We start from the raw sequence: 16,201 nt of genomic DNA, 5'->3' as shown, positions 1-16,201 counted from the left end.
ACATTTTTAGGCTGGGTGTGGTGGCTCACGCCTGTAATTCCAACACTTTGGGAGGCCAAGGCAGGATTGCTTGAAGCCAGGACTTCAAGACCAGCCTGGGCAACATAGCAAGACCCCATCTCTACAAAAAGACATAAAAAATTAGCCAGGCACGGTAGTGCATGCCTGTAGTCCCAGTTACTCAGGAGACTGAGTGGGAGGATCACTTGAGCCCAGGAGGTCAAGGCTGCAGTGAGCCATGATTGCACCACTGCATTCAAGCCTGGGTGACAGGGTGAAACCCCATCGCTAAAAAAAGAAGTACATTATTATTAGTTACAACCAAAATTGCCAGTGGTCATGGCATTCACATATATCTGAGGACTCCAGAATTGGGGGCTTAATTGGCTTTGTTCCACATTTGAGTGTGCCTTCTGTATAACAGGCCCTATATTGTGAATAAATTCCTCATATGTGTCATTCTCGTTGTAATTACTTTTCTGTAAGTTTAAGGTTAGACAAGACCGCTTAGTAGGATTTTATATTTTTAAATTGAATTTCAGAGTTCAGGATCAATTTAAAAATTTAATTTTCTAGAAAGAAACATTTAAATAAACCTTAAAGCATATATAGAACTCTTTCCTTTACTCTTCCCACCCTTCAGCCTTGCTTACCTTTCCCAAGTTCAGACCTTCTCCCTAGATACATGCCTTCTGTCTGCTTCTTTTTAAACAGAGTTTTCACTCATTGTTTATCCCTATGGGCTTTTTCTCCAGCCACTTGCTCTTTCCCACAAAAGGCATTCAGTTTCCTGTATTGGAAAGCTCCTTTTCCTATTTCAAAAGAATGCTTTCCCTATTTGACTTGAGAATCTCTTCCCTTACTCTTTTATTGTTTCTCTCTTGCTATAAAGCCAGATTGGTCAGTGATTTAAGGGCTGTTCACCCTGATTTTGTTCATTTAAGTATATGAGTAAAATAAAGATAATAGTATACTATTAGAGTAAGTGCCAAAGTGAGTACTATACACTTACAGTGCTTAGATACTTATGAGTGAGCATTTAACATGGGCTGAAATGACTAGAGAAAATTCTATAAAGGCCGTCTGGAGTTTGAACTGGAGTTTGGACGAATGAATAGGATTTTAATAGATAGTGAACAATAGGAAAAACACTCCAGGAATGGGAAATCAGAATTAGGCAAAAGCACAAAGTTAAGTATGGCATGTTCATGGGATAAAAAATGTGGACTAGTTGTTGCAGAAGGTTTCAATGAGATAAATCTAATTGAAATTACATTTTGAAGATCTGTGAATACCCGATCGAAGAGCTGGAAAGTGATCTGGGGGAAATTAGTCATTACTTCATCATTTGAAGTACTTACTATTAACTTCACTCAGCATGTAAGTGCTGCAAGGTAGAGCATGATATAGAAAATAACCTCTGGGCTGGGTGTGGTGGCTCACGCCTGTAGTCCCAGCACTTTGGGAGGCCGAGGCAGATGGATCACAAGCTCAGGAGATCGAGACCATCCTGGCCAACATGGTGAAACCCCGTCACTACTAAAAATACAAAAATTAGCTAGGCATGGCAGTGCGTGCCTGTAGTCCCAGCTACTCAGGAGGCTGAGGCAGGAGAACTGCTTGAACCCAGGAGGCGGAGGCTGCAGTGAGCCGAGATCACACCACTGCACTCCAGTCTGGGCGACAGAGTGAGACTTTGTCTCAAAGGAAAAAAAAAAAAAAAAGAAAAGAAAAGAAAATAACCTCTCTGCCGGTGAGGAGGTAATAATTTAATTGAAGAGTTAGAGAAAGACCATGCACATTAAAAAGTTAAATAGATGTCAAACCATATTTCCACAAAGCAAATCACCCTCTCAAAACTATTTCCTTGTAATTTAAAGTGTCATCTATACTTTGATGCCATTAAAATAAAATATTAACATTGATGATATCTAGGTTAGAGGTAACTTTTAAAAATTTATAGTTTTCTGTGTAGTAAAAATATGTAGTATTTATATAATTTTTAAGAAAAGCATTTTAATAAAATATAACAGTATTTTAAATCTGTAAAAATCTGCACTGGCTACTAGAAGGCTCAGTGCTAGAATGAGTCAGGCTATAGAATAAACCCTTAAAAAGCCTGACAGCATGACTGAGCAAAAATACTTTTGAGCCTCCAAATGCTCCCTGACACTACACACTAATCAACAGGACCCTGGAAAAGGGTAGCAAACAAGAACTTGGAGCAAATGTATTCAAGTAATGAATGTCTCCATTCATTCATTACTTGAATACATTTGAAATACATGGCTCATTCAAACTCAAAACCCAACACAGACCAAACCCTCTGGTCCATGTTGATCTCTTGCTTGCCTGGTTATTGCACATCTCATGGTTAGTTTGCCTCTTCCCCTCTAGTCTACCCGGTAAATGATGTGAAATTAATAATAATATTACTCAAAACTTATAGAATGTTTATTGTGTGCTCTCACATATTAATTCAATCTTCCTAAAACATGTTATTATTTTCAAAAACTTTCAGAGGCTTCCTCTGACCAAACCATTAAATTGCATTGCTTGGCACTCAGGGACCACCAAAATATAACCCTAATCTTTCTTCCCAATTATAGTTAGGGAGATAGCCACGTTATTAGAGAGCTGGAAGGGACCATCTATTACATTTTGTTTTAGGGAGCCAGTGAATGCAGGCATTGTAAAAGTGACCTGCGTGGAAGCCTACAGCTTTTAGGGTCAAAGGACTAGCACCCAGGTCTTGTGTCTCCCAGGCCCACCCCACAGCTTTGCCACAGGGACATTTACTCACTTTGTTTACCTCCCTTGTAATCCCTTCGCCTTCTCGGCCATCTTATTGACATCTTTCAAGGTCTAAGTCAAGCATCCCTTATATGATAAAGGTTTTTTCCTGATCACATCACTTCACAGTGATTTCTTCACTCCTTTGAGCTAAAGCTATTTCAATCTATAAGGTAATAAACTACATCTTGTCTCATCATGTTACTTTTGTTGTCCTGCTGCTTGTTCTTATCTGATTTTTGTGTGTGACCTTCTCCTTATTTAAAGTGCAAATTATTAAGTTATTTTAGTTGAAAATGTAGTACATTCACACTGGAAAAATAAGTACAAAAAGATATGCAGTGAAAAGTCTCCCTTAGATACCACACACTCAATCCTTCTTCCTAGGGACAATCACAGTTATCAGTCTCTTTTATAATCTTCCAGAAATATTCTGTGTATAGACAAGCACACATGTGAAATAGACATCATACATCATTCTCCACCTCGCCCTTTTACTTACCAATGATTGTGGAATGATTGCACAGTAACATAGAGCTCATTCATTCTTTTTAACTACTGGATATACCATAATTTACTTAACCAGCCTCTCTAATTTACAAGTTTTGAGGAATAGTTGATATACAATAAATATTGAATGAGTAAGAATGTTTGAAATATGGTTGTATTAATTTCTTAAGTCTCATAAAGAGAAAATACAGGCTGATGTGATGTGATAAATATACCACTTACCCTAACCTAGTATATCTGGGTGAAGGAAAAAAACAATCTAATAGAAGTTAATTGTGAGCTCTTCAAAGAGGAACAATTTAAAACCTACCAAAAAGCAGTTTGTATTTGATTAAATGACCTTTTATCCCAAATGTAGGAATTTATTTTCAGAAACATTTATTGGCCACCTGCTTTGCTCAATAAACACTGTGTTGACTGCTGTTAGAACTATATAGATGTGTAAGAACCTGACCCTGTCTTTAGGAAACTTTGAGTCTAATACTGGAAATGACTGGAGGGCTGTACTCTGAGAGAGGTCCAAGGGAAGTAGGATAAAACCACAGGGAAGAGATGTGGTAATTCTGTCTTGAGGTCTCAAATTGGAACTAGAAATAGAGAGATGTAGGTGCATGCAAATTGAGATCACATAAATGTAGTATTATGTAATATTTGACACACATAATGCCAATGTTAAAACATAACTGAGCACGTATGAATCCATACTCAATCAAGAACATTACCGATACTGAAGTTAACTATGTAGTTCTCCCCAGTCTATCTCCCTGTCTGCCTTCTAGAAGTACCATCTGATCACTTTTTATTCTGTCTTCTACTCTTCTTGAAGAGCTAGTTATATCCATGGATAGGTATATTTACCTTGGTCCTGGTGTCAGAAATGGATTAGAAGCTCCCTCTGCTGGTTTCATGTATAGATACCAACTGCTTAGACTTTTGCATAAGTGATACCATCACAGTAACTGCAATTATAATTATTTTTTATTGTACCTACTATGTGTATTAAATATTTTGCATATCTCATTTAAATTTTATAAACACCCTGTGAAGGAGGTAGTGGTTTTCCAGATTTATGTATGAGGAAACTTAAGGCTCAATGAGATAAGTAATTTGCCCAAGGTTACATATCTGTGAAGGGCAGAACTGAGATTTGAACCCTGATCTGACTCTGAAGCTGTGCTCTTCCTTGCTGTCACTTAAGATAATGTATCTAGAGCATTTAGTACAGTATCTGGCACACAGCAAACACTCAGCAAATGGTAGCTATTATTACAGTGATTGGCAAGATGGTGATGAATAGAAAATTGGCAAAAAACATGTAAAAGAACTCTTTGAAGTAAAGCAACATTAGGATTTGGAAACAGATATAAGAGTAACAGTTGTGTAAATAAAATATCCTCTTCAAGTATTTCAAAGACAAGTGACAGCTACAGCCTAGGGAGGAATCACATGACATACAAGACCTTTAGATCTATTTCCTGCTTCATCATCTCCCATTCTCCCAGGCATTCTATGCTAGTCAGGTGGTTGACTTGCAGTTTACTGAATGGTTTATGCACTCTCATGCCTCCTTAACTTAGCAACTGCTGCTTCCTTTGCCTGAACTCGTTCACTTGGCTAACTCCTGCTTACCCTTTAGGATTGGGCTTGAGTGCCACCTCTCCCAGGAAGCCTTCCTTAATTTGCCAAGTAAGTTCATACAAATAATGTAACAAATTTTTAAAGAAAGTAATCCACCTATTACCCTTTTATCTAAGTAAAACATTCATGCCAAAACACAATTTTCAAAACATCCCGCCTAATGTAACAAATTTTTAAAGTAATCCACCTATCACCCTTCTATCTAAGTAAAACATTTTAAAAATCCCTTAAGTTGTCCATATGTATTTATATTTTTCATATAACAGTTCATGGTTTTGTGTTTTTTTCTTATATAAAAACTTCTGGCTGGGTGCGGTGGCTCATGCCTATAATCCTAGCACTTTGGGAGACCAAGGCGGGTGGATCACAAGGTCAGGAGATCGAGACCAGCCTGGCCAACGTGGTGAAACCCTGTCTCTACTAAAAGTACAAATTGGCCGGGCGGGTGGCTGGCGCCTGTAGTCCCAGCTACTCGGGAGGCTGAGGCAGGAGAATTGTTTGAACCTGGGAGGTGGTGCAGTGAGCCGAGATTGCACCACTGCACTCCAGCCTGGGCAACAGAGCGAGACTGTCTCAAAAAAAAAAAAAAAAAAAAAACTTATAAAACTTTTTCTGTTTTTCTTTTTCTTTTTTTGGGGGGTGGGGGACAGAGTCTCGCTCTGTTGCCAGGCTGGAGCACAGTGGCACGGTCTCGGCTCACTGCAACCTCTGCCTCCTGGGTTCAAGCGATTTTCCTGCCTCAGCCTCCAAGTAGCTGGGATTACCGGCATGCGCCACCACGCCTGGCTAATTTTTGTATTTTTAGTAGAGACGGGGTTTCACCATGTTGGCCAGGCTGGTCTCGAACTCCTGACCTTATGATCCACCCACTTCGGCCTCCCAAAGTGTTGGGATTACTGGCGTGAGCCACCACGCCTGGCCCTTTTTCTGTTTTTCAACTTAACTATGGCAAGTATGTTTTCCCCTTTGTTACCAAATATAATTATGAATCATGCGAGAGGTTTTGTATTTTCTTCTGTGTACCCAACACCATGGTAAAGAATACATGCAAGAGGTGCCAGCCATGGTGGCTTACAGCTGTAATCCCAGCACTTTGGGAGGCCAAGGCGGGTGGATCACTTGAGGTCAGGAGTTTGAGACCAGCCTGCCCAACATGGTGAAAACCCGTCTCTACTAAAAATACAAAATTACCCGGGCGTGGGGGTGCACACCTGTGATCCCAGCTACTTGGGAGTCTGAGGTGCACACCTGTAATCCCAGCTACTTGGAAGGCTGAGGCAATAGAATCACTTGAACCTGGGAGACGGAGGTTGCAGTGAGCCGAGATGGTGCCACTGCAATCCATCCTGGGTCACAGTGAGACTCCGTCTCCAAAAAAAAAAAAGAATATGTGCAAGAGAACGCAAAAGAATAATACATGGTCCCTGCACTCTGGGAGCTTATAATCAGTTTGAGGAAGGGAGGCATCTGGATACATATGGGGTCCTTTGTTGCTGACACATGACTAAGTGGTCTAATTTTGAATGTAGTTTAGAATTCTTGTATCTTAAACATATTATTCTATAGCCACAAGTATTTTTGTTTTGCCTACTCAAATATGTACAGATTTGTACCAAACAATCTCTTCACACAGATGAGAAACAGGTGAACATTGGAAAGGTTTCAAAATGTTACTGGCAACTTCAATTTAATATTAAAGTACAGTTCGGCTCAGTGGCTTACGCCTGTAATCCCAGCACTTTGGGAGGCCAAGGCAGGCAGATCACCTGAGGTAAGGAGTTCAAGACCAGCCTGGCCAACACGGTGAAATCCTGTCTCTACTAAAAATACAAAAATTAGCCTGGTGTGGTGGCAGGCACCTGTAATCCCAGCTAGTTGGGAGGCTGAGGTAGAATAATTGCTTGAACCCAGGAGGCAGAGGTTTTAGTGAGCTGAGAGTGTGCCACTGTACTCCACCCTAGGTGACAAAGTAAGACTTTGTATCAAATAATAATAATAATAATAATATTAAAGTGTGATATAAATTTCTAGTCTGGCCAGGCGCAGTAGCTCACACCTGTAATCCTAGCACTTTGGGAGGCCAAGGTGGGTGAATCACCTGAGGTCAGGAGTTCGAGACCTGTCTGGCTAACATGGCGAAATCCCATCTCTACTAAAAATACAAAAATTAGCCAGGTGTGGTGGCGGGTGCCTGTAGTCCCAGCTACTCAGGAGGCTGAGGCAGGAGAATTGTTTGAACCGGGAGGCGGAGGTTGCAGTGAGCCAAGACCACACCACTGCACACCAGGCTAGGTAACAGCGAGAGTCCGTCTCAAAAAGAAAAAAAAAAACAAAAAAACAATATATATAAAGAAATTTCCAGTCTGTGTATGCAGCTTTGAAGTTTTGAATTGTTTTTGTAAATGATGTAGTAAAAGGAAATGGGTAACCCAGAAGATTCTTTTAGAAAACAGGACCCTGGGGCTGGGTGTGGTGGCTCAAGCCTGTAATCCTAGCACTTTGGGAGGCCGAGGCAGGTGGATTACGAGGTCAGGAGTTCAAGACCAGCCTGGCCAACATGGTGAAACCCTGTCTCTACTAAACACACACACACAAAAATTAGCAGGGCATGGTGGCATGTGCCTGTAGTACCAGCTACTCGGGAGGCTGAGGCATGACAATTGCTTGAACCCGGGAGGCAGAGGTTGCAGTGAGCCAAGATCATGCCACTGCACTACAGCCTGGGCGACAGAGCAAGACTCCATCTGAAAAAAAAAAAAAAAGGAACAGGATTGTCTGCCTCTGTAACAGCTGTGGAAATTCTAGCCCAAAATAGGTGACCATATTATTCCCTACCTGGTGAAATTAGTCTCAGTGCATTTCTCAGCAGAACAAATGTCAAGTGCTTATAGGTTTCTACTTAGATAGTAAAATGGCCCTTGCAGAACTGTTACTGATGAGAGAAAACGGGTAAGGAGACTGCAAGCAGACTTTGGGGATCATGTTTTTTGTAGTTCAGAGTTTTCCTCACCTCGGGCTAGTGGTACAGCACATTCATTGTTATCCAGTGGAAAAATCTAACTTGCTAGAAATGAGAAAACTTCTATATAAATATTAGCACAGGTACCCTTGACTCCAGAAGATCTGCTATCACATCTTAATCCAAAGAGTCATTGGCAAAACATAATTAATTCTTCATCTAATTTTAGTGCTCACATGGAGTGGCCAAGAAGAAGTAGTGAGTCATACCTCTCAAGTGCAGCTGTCCAACAGGTAACACTGACTGGAAATTTGCATTTATCCAACGAAAAATCATGTACTTCATAGATAACAGCTATTTATATAGTATGTACTTACCAGGCTACTGGAAACAAAACTAATATGGACAAACCCAAAAGTATAAAGGAGCAGTGTTTTATATTCTTTGATTTCTTATCTGAAGGTAGATCTAAGAGTGCTTTGCAAGCTTTTTCAGATAACACAGTTGACATTTAAACGGTAAAACATGTTATTTGTAGACAGTGATTTACTGCTTCTCTACCTAAACATCTGAGCCCCACTCTGTCCCCAGGCTGGAGTGCAGTGGCGCGATCTCAGCTCATTGCAGCCTCCGCCTCCCGGGTTCAAGCGATTCCCCTGCCTCAGTGTCCCAAGTAGCTGGAATTACAGGCATGCACCACCATGCCCAGCTAATTTTTTGTATTTTAGTAGAGACAGGGTTTCACCATGTTGGTCAGGATGGTCTTCATCTCCTGACCACATGATCCACCCGCCTTGGCCTCCCAAAGTGCTGGGATTACAGGTGTGAGCCACCGTGCCAGGCCAACAATTTTCTTAATGTAGAAGATAATTTGTCCACACCACTTAAAAATGAATATCTATTAATCACACACAAATAGAACTGGAAATGTCTAATGTGAATGGATAAGCCATATTATATGTTCAGGCAAAAAAAAAGTGTAACACACAGATCCTTGTATCTTTTGCCTTTATCCAGAGGCCTTCCAGGGGTCTGTACCGCATAGGCAGGACTCTACACAGAATTTATACTCATGGCATTTGTTGTTTCACCGTCATATAACATTTTCCTGAAGTCTGAGAGGTGGTGATCTTTAGCTTTCAAAGCCATCAGCTTATGACTTTTAGAATATAACAACTGAAAAAAGTGTTCTCTTTCTTGAGAAGATTAGTGTATGGTATAATTCATTCTAATGTGATTATATAATCCTGCATTTATACTTTTTAAAAGGAAGAAATTTAAGTGTTTATGTATTTTTATCATTTATAAAAGAATGTATGCTTATTATAAAACTTCAGATACTGCAGATATCTGTAAAGTATTAAAAGAAATTAAAAAGCTAAGGTAATTCCATTTTTCAGAGACAACCATTTTTAACAATTTAGTGTCCACATGTCCAAAAAATTTTTTTTCTACCCAGGAGGCTGAAATGGGAGGATCAGTTGAGCCCAGGAGTTTGAGACCAGCTTGGACAACATAGAGACCCTATCTCTAAAAAGAAAAAATTGTTTTTCAATGCTTCTACAAATGTATAATAATATAGATTTATGCTATCCATACTATCTTGCAACTTCATTTCTTTCCTTAATGATGAAATCTTAGACATTTTTGCACATTGTACATGTAAATCTACCTTATTCTTCTCAAAAGCTACATGGTACTATGCTTGGTAGTGATTTAACCAGTCCTCTTTTGATGAGTTGTTTCCAAATATTGCAGACATGCTTATTATGTACATCTTTGCACACTTGAGCATACTGCTATAAGATAAATGCCTAGAAGAGGAATTTCTAGATCAGACGTTACCAAATCTTCTTCTTAAAAGGTTAGATCACTTTACATTCTCAATAGCAGTTATGAGAATGCCTGTTTACAGTTTCTCCAAATTAGTTATCAGTCTTTTTAATTTTTGCCAATTATCGATAGGCAAATTGGTATTTATGTTTTAATTCATATTGGTTAAATATCAATGGCAGTGAACATTTTTTATGTTATTAGGCCATTTGTATTTTCTTTGAACTGCCTATCTGACATCTTAGGAAAAGTTTAAATAAACATTAGATTAGATTATCTATAGGCTTCCCTAACAATTGCTGCATAACTCTTGTTTCTGTCATAGAAACATCTAATTAATACCTTAGCCAGAATGTAAAACTAAATGTGCATATTTTATGCATTTTCTGAGATCATGTATTTTTGTAACCTAGAGCCATGGAACTGCTAAGAGTAAAAGGTCAAAGATCCTGGTCTGTTGGACTATCAGTAGCTGACATGGTTGACAGTATTGTAAACAATAAGAAGAAAGTGCATTCTGTATCAACTTTAGCAAAGGTAATTGCTATTCTTATTCTTATTATATTTTAAACTTAGATATTATTAAAAAAAAACTAACAAAATCATTATTCATACTCTAACCCCAGGTGTCTTCACTATCACCAGCTTTTAGAGTAACAGGTAGGAGAAGGCAGTTTAGTTTAAGCCCTATCCTGCTTAGCTATGAGAAGTCTGACAGCTTGGGCAACATAGTGAGACCCCAACTTTACAAAAACAAAAACAAAACTTTGCCAGGCATGTGACAACTACTCAGTAGGCTGAGGTGGGAAAATATCTTGAGCCTGGGAGGTTGAGGCTGCAGTGAGCCATGATCATGTCACTGGACTCCAGCATGGACAACACAGCAAATCCCTGTCTCCAAAGATAAAATTTTGACTGGGGGCAGTGGCTCACGCCTGTAATCCCAGCACTCGGAGGCTGAGGCAGGTGGATCACTTGAGGTTAGGAGTTTGAGACCAGCTTGGCTAACATGGTGAAACCCCTCTCTACTAAAAATACAAAAATTAGCCAGACATAGTGGCGTATGCCTGTAATCCCAGCTACTCGGGAGGCGGAGGTTGCAGTGAGCACCTCTGCAACTCCAGCCTGGGTGACACAGCGAGACTCAGTCTCGAAAACAAACAAACAAAAAAAGTGTGGACTTCTATCAGGTTGCCTTCTCACCCTCATGTGATTTTTGGTAACCCCCAAATAGTGTTTATATATCCATAAATTTCTTCTGACTGTCATTTATCATCTCTGCCAGCCAAGTCATCCCAGATTTATGTGCCAGAAAGACAAATATCACATATTCTTACTCATGTAACCCCCAAATAGTGTTTATATATCCATAAATTTCTTCTGACTGTCATTTATCATCTCAGCCAGCCAAGTCACCCCAGATTTATGTGCCAGAAAGACAAATATCACATATTCTCACTCACGTGGGAGCTTTTTTTTTTTTTTTTTTAAAGTTGATCTCATGGAGGTAGAGAGTAGAATGTTGGTTACCACAGGCTGCAGTTGGGGGATAGAATGAAAAGCAGTTGGTTAATGGGTACAAAAATAGATAGGAATAAATTCTAGTGTTCAACAGCACAGTAGGGTGAGTGTGATTATTAATAATTTATTGTACATTTCAAAACAGCTAGAAGAAGCTGGGTGTGGTGGCTCATGCCTGTAATCCCAGCACTTTGGGAGGCCAAGGTGGGAGGATCACTTGAGCTTAGGAGTTCAAGATCAGCTTGGGCAATATAGAGAGACCTCATCTCAAAAAAAAAAAAAAAAAGAAAAGAAAAGAAAAGAAAAGAAAAAATAGCCAGAAGAGACCATTTGGAATGTTTTCAACACAAATAAATGATAAATGTTTGAGGTGATGGATAGCCCCATTACCCTGATTTGATCATTACATGTTATATGCATATGTTGAAGTATCACATGTACCCCACAGATACACACTATTATGGTACCAGTTGTTTTATTTTTTAAAGAAGCTATTGTCATGACTGTGCCCAGAGACCATCCCATGCCCCTCCCCAGGAAATACATTCTTAACTATCTTTTTTCTTAGCCCCCAACCTCCTACCCATATTGCAACGGGGGCTAGCTTGCTTCTCTACAAAGTGGGTGTCTGACCAAGTTGCTTCCATCTCTCAAAAATTTTCTGAAATGATAACAAGTTTATAAAATCAATGAATGATTGTGAGGTCTGGACTTCTAAAAATAAAATAAGTAAATGAACAAAAAAATTTTTTTAAGTCCAACTTGTATCACTTTGTCCTAGTTAAGAAAGCAAGAAAGTATGCATTTTTGTATTAACTTCTTTGCAATGATTTAGTTCTACTAAATCCCTATTTTTCTCATTTCAGGGATATTATGATATAAATGGTGAAGTGTTTTTAAGTTTGCCTTGCATCCTTGGAACCAATGGAGTATCTGAAGTTATCAAAACCACACTGAAAGAAGATACAGTTAGTGAGAAACTCCAAAGCAGTGCATCCTCAATCCACAGTCTCCAACAACAGTTAAAACTTTGATTCTCAAATGCAATTTGAGAGGCTGGACTTCTACCTAAAGGGAAAAGTCATTTAATTTTACCTATATATAGGTTTGAGGATTTCTGTATCCTGCTACTTACCTTTACAAACTGCTTGGTTAAAGTAGAGGGTTTCCTGATTAGCTTTGTGATGTAAATCCTTAAGGAGTTATACAAGGAGGGGAAAAATTAATTTTATTTGGGGTTCTTGAGATATCTATGCTGTTCTTTAAATCTACAGCAGGGGTAAACATTCATCTGCAGTGTGCATCAATTTAAATCATATATCCTAAACTAAAAGCACAATTCATACTTCAGGAATATTTTATAAGTAATATATCTTTAAAAGAAAATTACCCTTTGACTTTTATAATCAACATAAGTTCCAGGCCCAGTATGGATTTACAAAATCTGTGTCAGTTGTACATTCACAGGATCCACAGCTTAAGTTACTAATGTTTCTTGTGTAAAATCCTGTTGGTAGTAATAGTAAAGCATTGTATTTCCCTTCTTCAAATTAATTACCTACCAAAAAATGGAAAAGAATTTTACATGCACTTTAAAATAGTAAAATGGAAAGTGAATTTTTAAAATATATGCATTAAAAGTTTACTTTAATTTCCAGTGGGACTTCCTTTATGAAATTTTCCATAACCTCTTCCTGGAGTATTACAAGATCTCCAACATCTCATAAACTAATTGTGATATTAGTGGAACCATAAGCAAATGTATATTTTTAGTGGAAATAGATTATGAATGAAAGCCAAGCAGCTTACTTTAAAGCCAAAATATGAGATTTTCATTAAAAACATTGGTCATAATAGGGAGAGGCTTTTTATTTGTTCTAAGCAAATCCTTTAACCTCTCCTGATGATACAGTTCAGAGTACACACACTTTGGTGATGGATCAAGAGCAATATTTTCTTATGTGAAAGATAGCTTATTATTACTATTGTGACATACAACTAATAGTAACAGTTAACATCAACACTTCATATATACCAGGCAGCATGATAAGCACTTTATTATTTTACTGAATCCTCACAACAGACCACTGAGGTAGGGACTATTGCCATCATCATTTTATAAGAGGAAATTGAGGTTTAGTCCTCAAGAAGTCTTGGCTATTAAGGGGCACTTATCCATACAACCTCTACTTTTTCTAGGCACTAAAAGGGGGAAAAGGCTTAATAGCCAAAATAGTTATCAAAAGACCCTAAAGTTGGGGTCCTATACACCATGAAAGGATTACTTTCATTCTCATGTAAGGGCATGCTTTTATAAAAAACAAACATGGGCTAGGCGCAGTGACTCACACCTGTAATCCCAGCACCTTGGGAGGCTGAGGCGGGCAGATCATGAGGTCAGGAGATCGAGATCATCCTGGCTAACATGGTGAAACCCTGTCTCTACTAAAAATACAAAAAATTAGCCAGGTGTGGTGGCAGGCGCCTGTAGTCCCAGCTACTCGGAAGGCTGAGGCAAGAGAATGGCGTGAACCTGGTAGGTGGAGCTTGCAGTGAGCAGAGATCGCGCCACTGCACTCCAGCCTGGGCGACAGAGCAAGACTCTGTCTCAAAAAAAAAAAAAAAAAAGTTTAAAAATTAGCCAGGTGTGGTGATGTGCACCTGTAGTTCCAGCTACTCAGGAGGCTGAGGCAGGAGGATCACTTGAGCCCAGAAGTTCAAGATTACAATGAGCTACGATCATGCTACTGCACTCCAGCCTAGGCAACAGAGTGAGACCCTGTCTCTAAAAAAATAAAAATAAAAATAAAGCAAGCACATAATAGGTTAATCCAGATGGAGTTAGGAGGGTTTATAAGGGCAGACACATCCTAGTAAAGAGGAAATAGGCAAACTAATGCTGTTTTAGTGTAATAAGGAATGCTTATAATGATGAACTTTAGTCATAAAGAAAAGGTGAAATTATATTCAGTAACCCATGTTAGGAAAGCAGAAAAGTATTTAATATGCTTGGAAAGATTCCAACCAGAGTTAACTGAATAAAAACCTTGGACATTTGAAGAGAAAAGCATTTAGTTCTATCTAATTTCAATATGCACATGAATTAGTTCATGTTACTCTAACAATGTATTCTTACTGTCCTTTTTTATGAAATAGGAAAGTAAAACTGAAAGAACTATTTCTTGTGTTTTTAAAACTAGCCTTTTTTAATATTTGATATCTAATTAAAGTTAGATAATATGTAATATGCTTTTGAACAATAATCTAACCAGCAAAAATTGTATAATAAATTACCAAGAAATCATTAACATTAATTATAAAAGGAATATGTCAATACAACAAATGTTTATTTAACACCTACTGTTACTCCAAATACTGTGTTAGAATTTGACTATTCGAAGATGAATAATAGTCTTTGCCCTCTGGAAGGCCACAATGTAGAAGTAATTCTCTGTATCAGATATTTCCTTGAGTGTTAAGTGTATTAGTAATCATGTTGTAAATCCCAGTGTAAGTCAAGAAGCAATATCACCACCACCACCTCCCTATGATTTTGTGATAATTTGGCATTTTCAATGCTTGTTAACTTTCATGTTTTCGTTTTTATGAAATCATGCAGAGCTTGTTATAATTTTTAGTGGGGTTTGGATTAAAATGCTTTTTTGATGTAGCAGAAGATACATTTTTTCCCATTTTACATTGTTTTCCTTAAATATTAAGAATAATGAGTAAAATAAACTGATTTTAAAATCACCAGGAGATGCTTCATTTATTAAGTGAAACATTCAGATTAAGGAATTTTTTTCATATAATTCACATAGCACCCAGGATATTTAGTTATTTTGTGTAAAATGAAGAGACTAGATTTTATCGTTTTCAAACTTTTAAAAATTATTTTTAGCAAGAAAACTTTTTAAATCTTTTTGTTTGTGAGCCAGGTTCTCACTATATTGCCCAGGCTGGACTCAAACTCTTGGGCTCAAGTAGTCCTCCTGCCTCAGCCAATGGAGTAGCTGGGACTGCAGGTGCACCATCAGCTTATTTGTGTTTTCATCTGTGATAATCGGAGGATTTAAAATTCTCCACTAATATACGTGAGGATAGAAATCAAAATGTCTAATGAGTGGAAAAAAACTCATCTTTAGTGTTGAAATGGCAAGCAACTTTCAAAAGCATTTCAACTACCATTACCTTCACATTAAAAAATTAACTGATTTTGCATATTTCTAAAACCACAAAGACATTTTCCCCACACACATTCAATCCTCCATGGTTCCAATAAAATAGATAAGAAGTTAACACTTTATATTGAGGTATAGTGTTGACCCTAAAAGATTGCAAAAGACTGATAGTAAACATGCAGCAAGAAAGCTTTTTAAACAATATATTGCTGGGCACAGTGACTCACACCTGTAATCCCAGCACTTTGGGAGGCGAAGGTGGGAGGATCACCCGAGCCCAGGAGTTCTGAGGCCAGCCTGGGCAACAAAGTAAGACCTCATCTTTACAAAAAAATTAAAAATTAGCTGGGCATGGTGGCACACGCATGTGGTCCCAATATACACGGGAGGCTGAGGCAGGAGGATCACTTGAGCCAGGGAGGTCGAGGCTGCAGTGGGCCATGTTCACATCACTGCATCATGACCTGGGCAACAAAAATATATAAATGGGCTGGGCGCAGTGGCTCACGCCTGTAATCCCAACATTTTGGCAGGCTGAGGCGGGTGGATCACCTGAGGTCAAGAGTTCCAGACCAGCCTGGCCAACATAGTGAAATCCTGTTTCTACTAAAAATACAAAAAATTAGCTGGGTGTGGTGGTGGGCACCTGTAATCCCAGCTACTCGGGAGGCTTAGGCAGGAGAATCGCTTGAACACGGGAGGCAGAGGTTGCAGTGAGCCAAGATCACACTATCGCACTCCAGCCTGGGAAGCAAGAGCAAAACTG

The 16,201-nt window shown here is 38.7% G+C and overlaps 1 protein-coding gene across 6 annotated transcripts in view; it reads left to right on the top strand.

Annotated features, from left to right (window-relative positions):
- The window catches only part of UEVLD (UEV and lactate/malate dehyrogenase domains), a 58,886-nt gene extending 43,879 nt beyond the window's left edge, over positions 1 to 15,007 (top strand). For 3 of the 6 annotated variants that reach the window (XM_004050794.5, XM_004050796.5, XM_063711035.1), the window contains 3 exons: positions 8,130 to 8,193; positions 10,147 to 10,270; positions 12,121 to 15,007. In XM_004050794.5, the coding sequence (XP_004050842.3) occupies positions 8,130 to 8,193; positions 10,147 to 10,270; positions 12,121 to 12,288 (356 nt within the window). In that variant the 3' untranslated portion in view covers positions 12,289 to 15,007. The remainder of the gene's footprint in view (positions 1 to 8,129; positions 8,194 to 10,146; positions 10,271 to 12,120) is intronic. The other 3 variants (XM_004050795.5, XM_004050797.5, XR_010135446.1) reach the window with 2 other exon arrangements.
- The last annotated feature ends 1,194 nt before the right edge of the window (positions 15,008 to 16,201 follow it).

The sequence above is a fragment of the Gorilla gorilla genome, chromosome 9 (genome assembly GCF_029281585.2).
Source record: "Gorilla gorilla gorilla isolate KB3781 chromosome 9, NHGRI_mGorGor1-v2.1_pri, whole genome shotgun sequence".
NCBI lineage: Eukaryota > Metazoa > Chordata > Mammalia > Primates > Hominidae > Gorilla > Gorilla gorilla.
This window is presented reverse-complemented; position numbering and strand designations above follow the sequence as displayed.